This window comes from Uranotaenia lowii, chromosome 2, assembly GCF_029784155.1.
Source record: "Uranotaenia lowii strain MFRU-FL chromosome 2, ASM2978415v1, whole genome shotgun sequence".
Lineage (NCBI taxonomy): Eukaryota > Metazoa > Arthropoda > Insecta > Diptera > Culicidae > Uranotaenia > Uranotaenia lowii.
In genome coordinates this window covers 31,384,081-31,400,088 of record NC_073692.1, presented here as the reverse complement: position 1 = coordinate 31,400,088, position 16,008 = coordinate 31,384,081, and the positions used below count along the sequence as shown (strand labels likewise).

At 36.8% G+C, this 16,008-nt stretch overlaps 1 protein-coding gene across 1 annotated transcript; it reads right to left on the bottom strand.

Annotated features, from left to right (window-relative positions):
• Nucleotides 1–205: 205 nt before the first annotated feature.
• Nucleotides 206–14,966, bottom strand: LOC129745002 (fatty acid synthase-like). Its single transcript, XM_055737828.1, has 6 exons — nt 14,494–14,966; nt 12,339–14,303; nt 4,618–5,038; nt 2,406–4,556; nt 1,991–2,340; nt 206–1,926 (listed from the first exon to the last, which is right to left on the bottom strand). The coding sequence occupies exons 1-6, from the start codon at nt 14,925–14,927 to the stop codon at nt 243–245; spliced, it is 7,005 nt and encodes a 2,334-aa protein (XP_055593803.1). The 5' UTR covers nt 14,928–14,966; the 3' UTR covers nt 206–242.
• Between the last annotated feature and the right edge of the window lie 1,042 nt (nt 14,967–16,008).

Sequence of the window (16,008 nt, the reverse complement as noted above, 5' to 3'; positions counted from 1 at the left end):
TTGTCATTTTTGTTATTTTTGTCATTTTTGTCATTTTTGTCATTTTTGTCATTTTTGTCATTTTTGTTATTTTTGTCATTTTTGTCATTTTTGTCATTTCTGTCATTTTTGTCATGTTTGTATGTTTTGGTCCGTTCAGTTTTAAAATAGGATTTTTCGGAAAAGAAAATTTACAGTTAATATATTTTTTTAGCAAATCGTTTAATTTAATAGAAAATATCACTGCACCCTAAAAATAACAACTATTGGCAGAATTTGTTGACGATGTCCACCAAAGCTGGATTCTCCAACATTGTCATGTGGCTTCCTTCAATCGTTTGTACTGTCACTTCACCGCTGGTGTTTGCCGAGAGGCCGTAATCGTGCTCAATGTCTGTGCAAGAGACTTCCGTCGGTCGAACGAGAACGATCGATGAATTCAGGAAGCGTCCTTCGTCGTATTTGTACGTGGATGACATTTTGATTCGCTTGAACAGAGCCGTTGCCATCTTCCTGGTGTAATCTGGAGAGTATTCTGTAAGGTTCTTCGAGATCTCGATGAACTTTTCAACTTGAGCCTGGTAGGAAGTCGGCTCAAAAATGGACCGTATTTTGTCCATTGCTAAGTTTGGTAGCGCAATGGAGATCATTGCACTCATCAGCATTTTTTGGATTTGGCTATCCGTTGCAACTCCGCCTACCGAACTTATAGCTAATACCTTCAAGAACTTCGGAGCTCCATCTATGAGCAAAATTTTGCCGGTCTTTCCCTTGGCCTGCAGACGCTTGGCAATTTCAACAGCTGGTAATGCTCCAAAAGAGTATCCTGCGATTAAGTACTCTGTACTCTGGGAGAAGACTGTACTTATCAGTTCGTCTAAAACGGTATCGACTATTTCTGCAACGCTGTTACAGTTTACTGTACTCATCAGCTGAAGCATGTAAACTGGAGCGTTGACCTTTTGGGCTATTTTGTCCCATACATTACCAGCAACTCCTTCCAAACCTGGAACAATCAAAACTGGGCAGCCTTCCGATTTGCCTGAAGCTAACTTCAGAATTGTCCGTTTGCTGTTGCTCTCGTTGCCTAGATTTCGCAACAGCATTTGCATTCCAGTTACAGCTGGACCTTCGTTTTGAATTTCTGTATCACAGTTCTGCTTCTTTTCTTCCACTAGTTTTGTCAACTTGGCAAAGGTCAGTGTTCGTAGCTCTTGAGGAGACAGTACAAGTTCGAAGTCTCGCTCAAGCACCTGTTTGATTTCTACAGCCATTAGAGAGTCCATTCCAATATCTGCCAATGTGCTCTCCATTGAAACGGATTTTAGCTCCCTAATATTCATAATATTCATGACAGCTTCAATGATGTTCTTTGAACCACTACCCAAACGCTTCTCTGCCACGACCATGCTGGCCACTATCGGATCTGGGGTAGTCAGCAGTATATCCAACTCTTGCAGGCACGACGTAATGCGTTGCTGAAGAGTTCCTCCGATCTCCAGATCAATCTTGTCCTCAGCCATATCTGCTACCAGTCCTACATCTCCGATAGCTCCCCACTGAATTGCCTTGGCCGGTAGACCCTCCGCATGTCTACGTTCTATGATACGCTCCATCACAGAGTTCGCCATGCCGTAGTTACTCTGCCCTGCATTACCTCGACCACAGGAAACACTTGAAAACACCACAAAGTACCTCAACTGGGGGCACAACTCACGACTGGCCCTATCCAAAAAGGCTGTCGCAGCAGCCTTGGGTGCCAAACTTTCCATAAACATCTCGATCGTCTGGTTCTCCAAAATCGAATCCCTCAGCTTGACCGCTAGGTTATAAATAGCGCAAACTGAACCGAACGAAGACGATTGTTGTAGAAGCTCGTAACATCCCTTTTCGGTGGTGATATCCGATGTACAAACCATGGTCTGAACTCCGTACCTTTGCCATGTTCTGAAATTGACAAAAATAGAAATATATATACTCTTTTTAGACAAAAGTTTAATAAACTACTCACTCAATTCGATACCGCTGATACGGCTTGCTAATGCCTCGGCTAGAGCTCAGCACTAACTTGCGGCAACCGCGGATGATCAACCAATCGGCAAGTTCCAGTCCAAAACCTCCCAAACCGCCCACAATCACGTACACCTGCTCCGGGTTGCAGTAAACTCGAGGCACGTACGGGATGGGCAAAGTTTCCTGGTCCTGTTCGCGGTTTCGCATCTTCAGCAGCACCTTTCCGATGTGTTTTCCCGTGGCAAGGAAACGAACTGCCTTCTCCAGTTCAGCCGCCTCGAATACGGACGTTCGCAGAGGTTTTACAATACCCGACGCAAACGCCCTGGCCATGATAATTTGGAAGTGCTGGAATATAAACGCATTGACAAAACTGCAATGTTGAGAAAACATTTTCTAGAAAAAAAACTCACCTGTTTTCTGGGGACAATTTCGCGGAACATCATATCCAACATAATGCTGCTGAACGTTAAGCCCTTGCGGAACAACGTCATGGCTAATTGTGAGTTCTTGGAGATATCATATTTTCCGATTTCCAGGAAATGTCCTCCTGCTCCCAAGCACCGAACTGAAGCTTGCAGCTTTTCATCAGACAACGAGTTCAGCACAAAATCCACACCTTTTCCACCGGTTCTGACTTTCACCATCTGCTCGAAGGAAGTGTCTCTCGAATTGCCAATATTTTCGGAATCCAGTGATGGGAAGTTTTCCAGCAGGTATTCCTTCTTCTCCTCAGTACTCACAGTCGTGAAGACCTCCAATCCATAGGCCAGCGCAACTTGGATAGCGGCCAATCCGACACCTCCACTACCGGCGTGAATCAGAATGGAGCCACCCCGTTGAATGTTGGCACAGATGAAAAATGCCATATAGACCGTGGCGTAAACCAATGGAACAGTAGCAGCCTCCTCCAAGCTCCAATCCGTTGGAACTTCCCAAACCAAATACGGATCGCAGCTGACCATCGTAGCCAAGGCGCCGGACATCATCATGCCCATCACACGGCGTCCATCTTCCGTAATACCGGAGTACTCATAACCTAGTTCACATTCCTTTTCCAGCCGGTCCAAGTCCATACTATCCGAAGAAATCCGACCAGTAGCGATCATCACATCGCGGAAGTTTAACGAGCTGTACATCACTCGAACCTTCTGAGGTACACTGTTTAGTTCATTGAGTCCTCCGGAGAACCACATGAGCGATGATAGATCTCCCCGAGTAAGGCAGTTAGCGTAACAGTGATGCTTCACCGGTTCCATTCGAATTGCCCGAGAGATCAAGGCATGTCGATAGCTACCCCAGACTCCGTTCCTCAGCACGTTGATGGCTAGATTCAGCTCAAGCTGCTTACTGTAGATTGGATTATCTAGCGAGAAAAGTGGAGCATTAGGGTCGTCGATAAAAACGCATCGGACATTCTGAGCACCGGGCTCTTTGCGAATGCAGTTCACCAGACCGATAACTCCTGAGATCGAGTCATTCTGAGAGTACAGCACTAATGGGCGGGTTTTTGCCGATTGTTTCACTTCCGCTAGCCAGTCCAGGCTTGACGAGTTGATTTGAATCGGAACGGGTGTTTCGCTCACAAACTTTGATTTCAGCCTCAACAATGTAAAGATCTCCTCTGTATCGACCAAAAATGTCGCGATCAGATCAAATTGATCCGGTAGACTGAAGTTCATTATTTTCGAGTCGATTTTCTCCCTGAGTAGAACGTATCCATCGCTCTCTAAGCAACCGATAGCTGATTGGATAAACTGTGGGTTGGCTAAATTATTCTCAGTGACCAGGAAGAGAATATTCGAGAGCTCTCCGAAAGATTCTGGTTTGACGGCTACATTCTCCAATTGAATCGGTTCATTCGTAAGCAGAGTTAAACTTGATTTGATCAAAGGAATATCTGCAATAGCGTTACCGAACATTTGAACAACCGGAGTAAGATTCTGATTATGAACTTCGGCTACGTTAACCGTGTACATGAGCACATTCTCGAGAGCTATCTGAACGCACATTCTTATAGCTTCTTCGGCAGATATCATAACTCCTGAGTGATACGGCACAAATCGATAGCTTTCAAGCACTGGAACACCTAGGGGATTTCTCCGTTCTATCGTTTTAACCTGAGGATTACACAACATGACACCTCCACAGGCGAGAACCCCAGTTTTTAAACAATTTTTCACCGTGTAGAACTCTCTACCATCTCCATCTGTCTGCAAGTGGGCCTGGTGAAGCTTGGGAGCTATTACAATCTTGTCGATAGCCGTCGGAACTACCAGGGACCGAGTATCCAGTCCGATGATACCAACTTGCAGTAGACAGTCCAGGAACGGAACCCAACTGCCATTCCACTGTACCTTGGCATAGGTACTATCGGTGCGAGCTTCCAGTACAGACTTAAACAAACCGGTATAGAAATAGCCTCTCAATCGAAGTTCCTTGTAGAAATCTCTAGTCGGTACGATCACCGCATTACTCGGTTGATCCTCCAATACTGGAACCTTCCAATCGTCCGAAAGACATTTCGCGTATCCAGTAACAACGACAGTATCACCTTCCAAAATCTGTAATAAAATCTTAGTTCAGTACCCACTTGTCAAAAAGAAACCAATGAGTCCAACAAACCTCAAAGAATCCCGACGCATCCTGAACCCGTATCGCCAGGGTCACGACCTGACCCCGGGCAATCGTTGTAGCCCTCAGAAACCGCACATCCTCGAATTGAATTGGGAAATCGTTCAGCTCCCGATGGGCCAGGCAGGTCATCAGTTCCCACACCAGCTGCAGATAGCCAGTCGCTGGAAACAGGATTCTCCCGTCGATACAGTGCCCCACGATGTACTTGTGGTTCTGATCCGAGAGCGATATCTTGACGCTGATCAGTCCGGACATGTTGTTCTCCTCCCAGCTGTAGGTCATCACGAAGTACGACTCCCGATGATCCCAGCGAACCAGAGGAGCGATCATTGGGGTGCCCCGTGATACCGGAAACTGGATCGGTGGGTACAGCTTGGCAAGATCTAAATTCCGACAGGCTAGGTGAAGGCTAAAGGGGCATGGCAATTTTAGAAATGTCAAAATGGTTAAAATTGTTAAAATTGTTGAAATTGTTAAAATTGTTAAAATTGTTAAAATTGTTAAAATTGTTAAAATTGTTAAAATTGTTAAAATTGTTAAAATTGTTAAAATTGTTAAAATTGTTAAAATTGTTAAAATTGTTAAAATTGTTAAAATTGTTAAAATTGTTAAAATTGTTAAAATTGTTAAAATTGTTAAAATTGTTAAAATTGTTAAAATTGTTGAAATTGTTAAAACTGTTAAAATTGTTAATATTGTTAAAATTGTTAAAATTGATAAAATTGTTAAAATTATTAAAATTGTTAAAATTGTTAAAATTGTAAAATTGTTAAAATTGTTAAAATTGTTAAAATTGTTAAAATTGTTAAAATTGTTAAAATTGTTAAAATTGTTAAAATTGTTAAAATTGTTAAAATTGTTAAAATTGTTAAAATTGTTAAAATTGTTAAAATTGTTAAAATTGTTAAAATTGTTAAAATTGTTAAAATTGTTAACATTGTTAAAATTGTTAAAATTGTTAACATTGTTAAAATTGTTAAAATTGTTAAAATTGTTAAAATTGTTAAAATTGTTAAAATTGTTAAAATTGTTAAAATTGTTAAAATTGTTAAAATTGTTAAAATTGTTAAAATTGTTAAAATTGTTAAAATTGTTAAAATTGTTAAAATTGTTAAAATTGTTAAAATTGTTAAAATTGTTAAAATTGTTGAAGTTCTTAAAAAATCATTTTGGTCATCTTTGTCATTTTTGTCATTTTTTGTCATTTTTGTCATTTTTGTCATTTTTGTCATTTTTGTCATTTTTGTCATTTTTGTCATTTTTGTCATTTTTGTCATTTTTGTCATTTTTGTCATTTTTGTCATTTTTGTCATTTTTGTCATTTTTGTCATTTTTGTCATTTTTGTCATTTTTGTCATTTTTGTCATTTTTGTCATTTTTGTCATTTTTGTCATTTTTGTCATTTTTGTCATTTTTGTCATTTTTGTCATTTTTGTCATTTTTGTCATTTTTGTCATTTTTGTCATTTTTGTCATTTTTGTCATTTTTGTCATTTTTGTCATTTTTGTCATTTTTGTCATTTTTGTCATTTTTGTCATTTTTGTCATTTTTGTCATTTTTGTCATTTTTGTCATTTTTGTCATTTTTGTCATTTTTGTCATTTTTGTCATTTTTGTCATTTTTGTCATTTTTGTCATTTTTGTCATTTTTGTCATTTTTGTCATTTTTGTCATTTTTGTCATTTTTGTCATTTTTGTCATTTTTGTCATTTTTGTCATTTTTGTCATTTTTGCCATTTTTGTCATTTTTGTCATTTTTGTCATTTTTGTCATTTTTGTCATTTTTGTCATTTTTGTCATTTTTGTCATTTTTGTCATTTTTGTCATTTTTGTCATTTTTGTCATTTTTGTCATTTTTGTCATTTTTGTCATTTTTGTCATTTTTGTCATTTTTGTCATTTTTGTCATTTTTGTCATTTTTGTCATTTTTGTCATTTTTGTCATTTTTGTCATTTTTTTCATTTTTGTCATTTTTGTCATTTTTGTCATTCTTGTCATTTTTGTCATTTTTGTCATTTTTGTCATTTTTGTCATTTTTGTCATTTTTGTCATTTTTGTCATTTTTGTCATTTTTGTCATTTTTGTCATTTTTGTCATTTTTGTCATTTTTGTCATTTTTGTCATTTTTGTCATTTTTGTCATTTTTGTCATTTTTGTCATTTTTGTCATTTTTGTCATTTTTGTCATTTTTGTCATTTTTGTCATTTTTGTCATTTTTGTCATTTTTGTCATTTTTGTCATTTTTGTCATTTTTGTCATTTTTGTCATTTTTGTCATTTTTGTCATTTTTGTCATTTTTGTCATTTTTGTCATTTTTGTCATTTTTGTCATTTTTGTCATTTTTGTCATTTTTGTCATTTTTGTCATTTTTGTCATTTTTGTCATTTTTGTCATTTTTGTCATTTTTGTCATTTTTGTCATTTTTGTCATTTTTGTCATTTTTGTCATTTTTGTCATTTTTGTCATTTTTGTCATTTGTGTCATTTTTTTAATTTTTTTCATTTTTGTCATTTTTGTCATTTTTGTCATTTTTGTCATTTTTGTCATTTTTGTCATTTTTGTCATTTTTGTCATTTTTGTCATTTTTGTCATTTTTGTCATTTTTGTCATTTTTGTCATTTTTGTCATTTTTGTCATTTTTGTCATTTTTGTCATTTTTGTCATTTTTGTCATTTTTGTCATTTTTGTCATTTTTATCATTTTTGTCATTTTTGTCATTTTTGTCATTTTTGTCATTTTTGTCATTTTTGTCATTTTTGTCATTTTTGTCATTTTTGTCATTTTTGTCATTTTTGTCATTTTTGTCATTTTTGTCATTTTTGTCATTTTTGTCATTTTTGTCATTTTTGTCATTTTTGTCATTTTTGTCATTTTTGTCATTTTTGTCATTTTTGTCATTTTTGTCATTTTTGTCATTTTTGTCATTTTTGTCATTTTTGTCATTTTTGTCATTTTTGTCATTTTTGTCATTTTTGTCATTTTTGTCATTTTTGTCATTTTTGTCATTTTTGTCATTTTTGTCATTTTTGTCATTTTTGTCATTTTTGTCATTTTTGTCATTTTTGTCATTTTTGTCATTTTTGTCATTTTTGTTTTTCTTAATTAATACAAATTTTGCTAAGAAGCTTCCGGGATATGAAACTCAACTTAACTCAGAATCATAACCCAACTTTGAGCAGCTGCCGTCAAACTGTATTTTGGGCAGTCGGATCATGAAGTTTGAGTACTTCCCAAGATTCGTGTATTATTTTATAAAGGAAAACAAACAGACCGGTGAAAAATTTCGCGATTTGTACGTGAAATTCAACGATTGTGCGCACAGTTTTCCTTTGACTGTTACATATCCGAACTGATAAATTGAGATTTGATGTATGTTTTAAGTTCAAGTGAAGTTAATCAGTGAAAATGGTTTAAAGTGCGATTATGATGATTCAAAAAACAAACTTCCGCTTTGTCTCTAAGGGCAACTCCACCGCAACAGCGCTGTTAAATTTGATACCCCTTATTTAAGCGGTTTTCGATCCTTGTTTCGGTAAGTCTATTTCAAATTTAAACTTGACGTACCTAATATGAAATTGTAACCAGCGATCAAAGCACATATTCCATCTGTTTCTTAAATGACATATTCAGACGGTAACAAAAGATTTCGAAATTATGTTAGAAAGGATTATTTTATTGAGTGTCAAATCGTTGTTTTAAAAAAACATTTTGAATCTATTATATAAAATTCTCTTGTAACGGTGTTTGTAGTACTACTCCTCCGAAATGACCCAAACGATTCGAATGAAATTATTTTTAGAATATTCTGTAGCCATGCGAATCGGTTTATATCGAATAAAAACAACAGAAAGTCGCATCATTTGTCCGTAATTATTAAATTTGTAGTTTTTTGAATGAAATAAAAGTCATGGCTTCCATTTTTTCGAGATATTTTTTTCCTTTGGGCGGTTTGTTTTTCGTCTCCAAGGTCGAGGCGTCGCGAGCAGACGTCGTTAGAAGATAGTAACCGGCATAGCATACTGATCAGGGAGAATATTTTGGCGCGTATTTCACAACCAAGCATATTTTCAATGCAAGTGGTGGCGATATGAAGCCTTTATGTGTTTTTTTTGATTCCTAGCACATTTCTACAGCACATGGTTATGAATGACGCCTAGATGTGACTCAGGTTGACATTTTGCTGATCGAATAAAACATATAATATTTGTTTTGCCAAAATCTGAAATTGAAAAGTCAGGCATCCATTTTAAGATATTTTCTTTTCTTCTAGGGATTTGTTTTTCGTCTCCATGGGCGAGGCGTCGCTAGCAAACGTCGTTGCAAGATAATAGTAACCAAAGCATACTGTTCATTGATCGCTGGAAAAATTTAAAAATTAGGCGCCTCTTTCTCAACCAAGAACCTATATTTCTTATGCACGTTGGGGCGATATGCAACCTAGATGTGTTTTTTCCTTACTTATTTGTACACAGCACATGGTAGTAAATGACGCCTAGATGTGACACGGATTGATATTTTATCGATCGAATCAAAACCATATAAACAATTTCAAATATTAAATCAATTTTTAATTCGTGTTAATTTAAGTAGTAAATTGTTGTCCAAAAGATATGAATTTGGTAATGATAAATATAAAATAATGACACTTTTTGGACGTTTGAAAATAAGAAATTGGGAAGCTTTACATTCAATTTCGTATAATCCGATACGCCTAGAACGCTGGACACATTAACTGAACTAGGGTCTGTTCTTCGAAATAGATTAGATAGGATTGAAGTTTTTAAAGGCCGAATGAACTTTTTGATTTTTACAAACATAAGTTGAAGTTATCCATAAAATAATCTACTTTTCTATAACAAAAGGTGAGGATATGAATTTTCCGGAAGAATTTTCAATTAAGAAAGTAAACTAGAGCAAGTGCAAACTTTCAACTTTTACGAAAAGTGTATACATTAATTCTTCATCTAAAAATTGTTGGGCCCAAAAAAAACTATCTGATTAAATAAACTCAACTCTTTTTTTTAAATCATTCATCAAATCTGTTTACACGTTTACTGTTTGTTTACACACAATTCAAGTACGAACTTAACATGAAAAGTATGTTTTTGTTTAACATATTTTGGCTACATAGAAGAGACTTTTGATTCACTTTTTTGTTGAAAAGCTTTTTGTGATTGATATTCCAGGGGCAGCAGATTTTTATGATGAACTTTTAATATGACCTGAAAGTGTTAAAAGTAATATAAATTCATGTAATTTCTTAGGTGGAATAAGTGAAAACGCGCCATTTAGCAATGAAACATCTACAATTCAAGAATTTTATCTTCAAAATGGCCAGAAAGGATATCCCGAGTGTTGAGTCTGAAGCGGATATTCAAAATTATTATAAAGGTCTTTGTAAATCAAGGTCTTTTGGTTGAACAGCATTCAGTGAAATTGAAGTACCAAGCATTAATTTATTCCGGAGAATACTTAGTATATATCAATGAAAGTTGATAAAACAGACAAATAAGAACAAGTATTAAATTAATTTTAAAATCTTTTCACTGACGCATCTGAAAAAGACCTATGTGTTATCAGTGTTCGGCATCGCTAACTGAAAAATTAGCGCCGCTAATTAAATCGCTAACTCATACAAAGTTAGCGATCGCTAATTAAATACGCTAAATGTGCCAAAAAAGTTATCGCTTTAAGCTTAAAGCGCTAATCGCTAATCGCTAACTGTTTATTTACCAACATTAAGGCCGGAACAAATATCAAATTTTTCTTTAGTCACGCACTTCCCCTTTCGATTTTCCAACTCCCCAAGGGGGAATTAATGAAGTTTCAAGTATTTAATTTAAAATAAGTTTGATCGTATTTTCATAAAATTATATGAGCAAAACCAAAACTGATAGTATGCAATTTTGTTGCAAATAATCTTTTGTCCAATTCATTTTTTTTTGTTTTGGCAATTTTTTTAACCTGCTTTCCCCTTTTTCAAACTTGAAGGAGCATTGTCAAACGTGAACATTTATACAATTTCTATTTGAACTTAAAACGAAGGCTATAATAGTGATTTTATCTTATTTCTATATGAACTGATCTGTAAAATCTCTAAAAAACTGTATTGTGAAAAGTAAATAGCTCAACCACTTGAAAAGAAATGCTGATGAAGATATGTTGAAAATAGTTTTATATTGTTATCTTCTTCTGTAAAATTAGCTAAAGAATGTGCTTAAAGAGAGAAAAATGACACTAAATACGCATTCCTTCAATGAATCCTATTAAACAATCAGAATGATGCACAATGTCACTTTGACTTGATTAATGAAAAAAAGTTTATTCTATCACTAAGAATTCGAGAGATTGATACAAATATATGGGAGTTAGCGATCTTCAATTAGCGGAACCAAAAAATAGCGGAACTTTTCAATTCGCTAAACCTATCCAAACTTAGCGGCATAATTAAACCGCTAACAAAAAGTTAGCGGACTAACTAGCGAATAGCGGATTAGCGCTTTTGTGCCGGACACTGTGTGTTATCACTTGCCCCAATAAATGATACAAATGTATACTTCGATATTTCTTTTTGTCAACTTAACTAATATTTTTTTTGAAAATATGATTTTTTTCAGAAAATATGAAAGTTGAACTGTGGTGATATTCGTTTGCATTTGCCCCAATGTTTCATTTTTGAAATGAACTCACGAAACCATCAAAGCCTGAACAGGTTATTTCATCTGCTTTTCAATTAAATGTTATTAATCTTAAAAATATTACATCATCCTAAATGAAATCAAATGAACTAATTTGCATTTTTTGCTTGAATAAAAAAAAGGAATTTACAGTATACAAAATCGTCAGATTTAATGCCATGACAAATGCTGTTTGGGAACATTTTAAGTTGAAATGTGTAAAGTCTATAACTTAAGTATCAGGCGAAACTTTTTGGAAATGATTTTGGTGAAAATATGGATTTTAATTCAAACTGCTTTGAAGCATGAGGATGATGAATAAAAAGCTGTTTGAAAATGGTTAGTAAAAAATCTGTTCTTATGTGTTTCATTTCTTCAGCTCTAAAAAATACACCATCCAAAGCTTATTGGGAGCTTAAAGCGCTGCGTTAGGCAAAATGTTCGGAAAACACTTCAAAAATTTTCCAAAGATTCATAAGCAATATATTCCAATAAATGAGATACTTTTTATATCGGTTTCAACCTTATTGTGAACTCGAACAAAACGGAACAAATCACTAAATGGAATACAGCAAATGGAACATACATATTATCAACATACAGTTATTTATGGAACAAGTAACAAAAATTGGATTTTAAAAGACCCATTGAGTTAAAATTCTATGGTTTAATTTTGATAAAATTAAGCGGGACGATTCGAGTAAAGGGAAAGAAGGGAAATGTAAAAAAAAAACTAGGAAAAATTGAAAATGGACGCCAAGTTTAACATGGTAAGACGAAGTTTACCGGGTCTGCTAGTATAAGATAAAATTATGAAATTTTCTATAGATTTTTTGGGATTTTAAGCACGTACAGTTTACTAGATTCTTTTTTTCCTGTTATTTTTGTTCTTCTCGTTGTAATTATAAAATTTCCAGCATACGAAACTTTTTTTTTCTTGAAAGCAGAAACTAAGACATGTTTTACATTTTAATATTTATTTATATTTATTTTATTATTTTTATGAAAATATATGATACAAAAAAATACTCACAATCCAATCTTCCTCAACAACCGACACAGATAGTCGGACGTTTCGACTCCCTGGGCAATGTAGCTCGGTTTACAGTTCAGAATGTTGAACACCGTTTCACATGTCCTATCCGTTCCGATCTCCATCAGAAAGGTGTGCTTAGGGATTTTGCTCAGCAAATTAACCACCGATACCGTGCTGTGCAACTTCGATGTGTAATAGATGCCGGACGTTTTCGGGATGGCTGCAGTGAGCCACTTTTTGGTCGGTGGCCGAATACTGCGCATAAGCTTGTTCACCGTTTGGTGGAGCTTGTTATTGAGATGTTTATTTTTGGAAGGTTCACATCTTAGACTTAGGAAAGGTAGGATCTCTGTAAGCAACCCTGCTAGTCTGAGTTGACGGTTTTTCTCGATGATGGACCGTTCATTTCCACTGATAACTCCGAACGTGGAATCTTCGCTTTTCCGAATGTGTTCAAGTTGAATTTTTTGAAGTTTGGAATTGATTTTAACAAACGCTGAAAGTTCGCAGGCCGCATCACAGTCACAATAGGCCAAGCCATGCCAAAGAGCCAGCAGGACGGCCTGTTCCCAAGTTATGCTACGGTCCAGATAGGCACAGGTAAACTGGCCAACCGAATGACCTGCATAGTAATCGAACTCCAAGCCGATCGATTGAAGTAAATCTACGGTAGCTATTTGAAGAACAGTTGTTCCGACCATGTTGAAGAGTATGCCTTCCTTTGGACTCGGTTTCCTCATCATGTCGAACTTCAGTGTCTTGAGATACTTTTCACATTTAGCAGCTGTTACGTCAACTTGAGCAAACTGACGCAACACTTCAAGCTCCTGTTTCCATAGTGGATTGATTCCACTGAAAATGGTTACCAATGGTAGAGTATCCAGCTTAATTCGATCGATGAAATAATCTTGTAGCAGTGCAGGTTTGGCTCCATTTTTTCTGTAGATACCGAATCCTCGATAACGGTGACCTACGATGGGCTTCTGCTGGATGTTGTAGAGCAATGAAATGAACTCTGTATCCAGTGGTCTTTGAGCCACATCCTGTAGCATGACTTCTAGAGCTTCCTTGTGTCTGCCTGACCACACCAGCAATCGAGGAATACTGTCATCTGGAAGTCCACGATTTCTCTTATCGCGTAGATTTCTACACATTAATGCGTGAGCATTGGCTCCGCCGAATCCGAACGAATTGATTGCAACCAGGGGACCTTCCAAGGGTGTTGGTTCATTGACAACCTTTAATCGACCTTCAACAAGGGACGGAATGGTTGGTTTGTTCTGGGTGAAGTTAATGTTCGGCGGAATCAGATCGTTTTCCATCGCAATGATACACTTGGCAATCGAACAAACGCCGGCGGCAGCCTCCGAATGTCCAATGCTGGATTTCACCGAACCCACCGGAAGTGGACGATCCCTACCCGTGCAATAAACCTTATCCAGTGCATCGCACTCTTCAGGATCTCCAACGAAGGTTCCTGTGCTGTGAGCTTCCACAAAATCTACTTCAGAAGGGCTTATCCCGACCTCCGAATAAAATTCCTGCAAAAGCTGTTGCTGAACCATCCCAGATGGATAGGTGATACCTTCGGGCTTAAACCCATCGCAATTGGTTTTGGAATGAACCAGATAGCTATAGATACGTTTGGCTTCTTTCACTTTCTGCAGATACACCACACAAACAGCTTCCGATCGGGAATATCCGTTTGCGTCCTTGTCGAACGGCCGACAGTAGCCATCCTTGGCCAACACTCCGAGCAACGCAAACTGATAGGTAATGTACGGATGCAGGGTAAGATTCGTTCCCGCCACGATGGCCGCTTCACATTCCCCATTCATGATGCTCTTGTAGGCCACATCCAGGGCATACATCGAGCTGCTACAGGCCGTATCTACCACAAACGTTGGCCCCTTCAAATCCATCAGGTACGACAACCGGTTGGCCAGTTGCGATTTGGCACACCTTGAAACGATCACATTTTAATCTTTTATTATGTGGTTAGAATTTTTTTTTTTTTAAATCTGAAGAATAAGTGTAAAATTTCATGAAAAATTTAAGAACAAAATTATTCAACACCCTACAATTTTTCAATAGAATGATACACATTCTTCGATCATTTTGAATCACTAAAAATGAACACTTCAACTCTCACCCCAAAACTGCCAATCCCTTCGGGGGACATGCCTTGAAAAACAACCGTGCTTCTGTCTCTGAAAAACACACCCCGCAAAACACTCCGGTACACGAGCCCCTCACACTTTCCGGATTTACTCCGGCGTCCAGGATTGCCTCGAACGAATGCTCGATCAGCATCCGCAGCTGAGGATCCATCGTATCACTCATCCTACGCTTGACCCCAAAGAAATCACAATCGAACTTATCAATCCGATTGATTTTTCCCGTCCGCCTCGGAACGTCCTGCATCGTATGCCTCCATCGAAGCTCCCTATCATCCACCAGATCCCGCTTCTCGTACAGATTACGAGCAAACTCCCGTAAGTTATCCGTTTGAGGAAACCTCCCTGATATCCCGGATATGACCACACTTTCACCGGACCCGATCGCGGTAACCTTTGGCGAAGGCATTTTCAAAGAACAACTTCCGCAGAACACTACCCAGTACCGAACGAACCAACGACTAAAATGGCACGGGACGTCGAGCGCCCTTTTTATATTTGGCCGCTCGAGTTTCGTTTTCGGTGACCCACTCCCGAATATGAATATCAAATTTTTATGCATTTATGAACCCCGCTCGATTAAGGCAAGGCGACAATTTTTCGGGTTATGAATACCATTATAAATTTTACCCGTGACCAGCACCAGAGTAGTTGAACTTCGCGGTGCACGTGTAGGAAAAAAGCGGTTGTGATTTTGCGGATAAACACAGTTGGGTATAAAGGGATCGAATCCAACTTTTCATAATTCAACCCATAGAAAAATGAAAATATGTTTCAATCAAATGAGGAAAACTGCAACAAACATAACTACTCTGATTTTAAATTTAAAATTCTGATAAAAGGATAATTCAAATTTTTTCCGAATTTTCAAAAAGTGTCCGAGTTAATAATAGAGTTGAGATGAAAGATATGCAGGAGATAAATCAAATTTCATAAAAATAATAGTTGTATTCGACATCACTAAAGATATATAAAATAAAATAAATGTCTTTGGAAACGTTGTTATTTTGGCAAAACTAGGCAAAACAAACAAACCAAAATCAGTCATTAATCTACTCTTGTGAGTGACAGACGTGTCTGAGTAAATCTCTGAATTGAGATTCGCAAGATTTGTAAAATCACGACAACTACCTCTAAGCAGAATTGTGAGAATTCGCCCGTCGCTCTTGACTGGACTATTATAAATTTATAAAAAAAATAGAAACGTCGTTTGTGAACTGGCAACAAAACACAGGCTTCCGACAATCTAGTACTTCACTTTTGTTTGTCGCAAGTCTTTCGGAAGTCGGAAGTCCGGACTTCCGAAGTAAAATTTAGTGCTAGCCCGTTTATAGCAATTGTTTCTCAACAAAACGGCTCCGTCCGTACTCAACTGACGGAACCTCACTTCTAACATGACGGAAAAGCAGACTATAGTCAACATTTTTCCGGCTTGTGAGTGGCGAAGCCCTTCACACTTCGAATGAATAAGAAAGGAATGACCTTGAAGG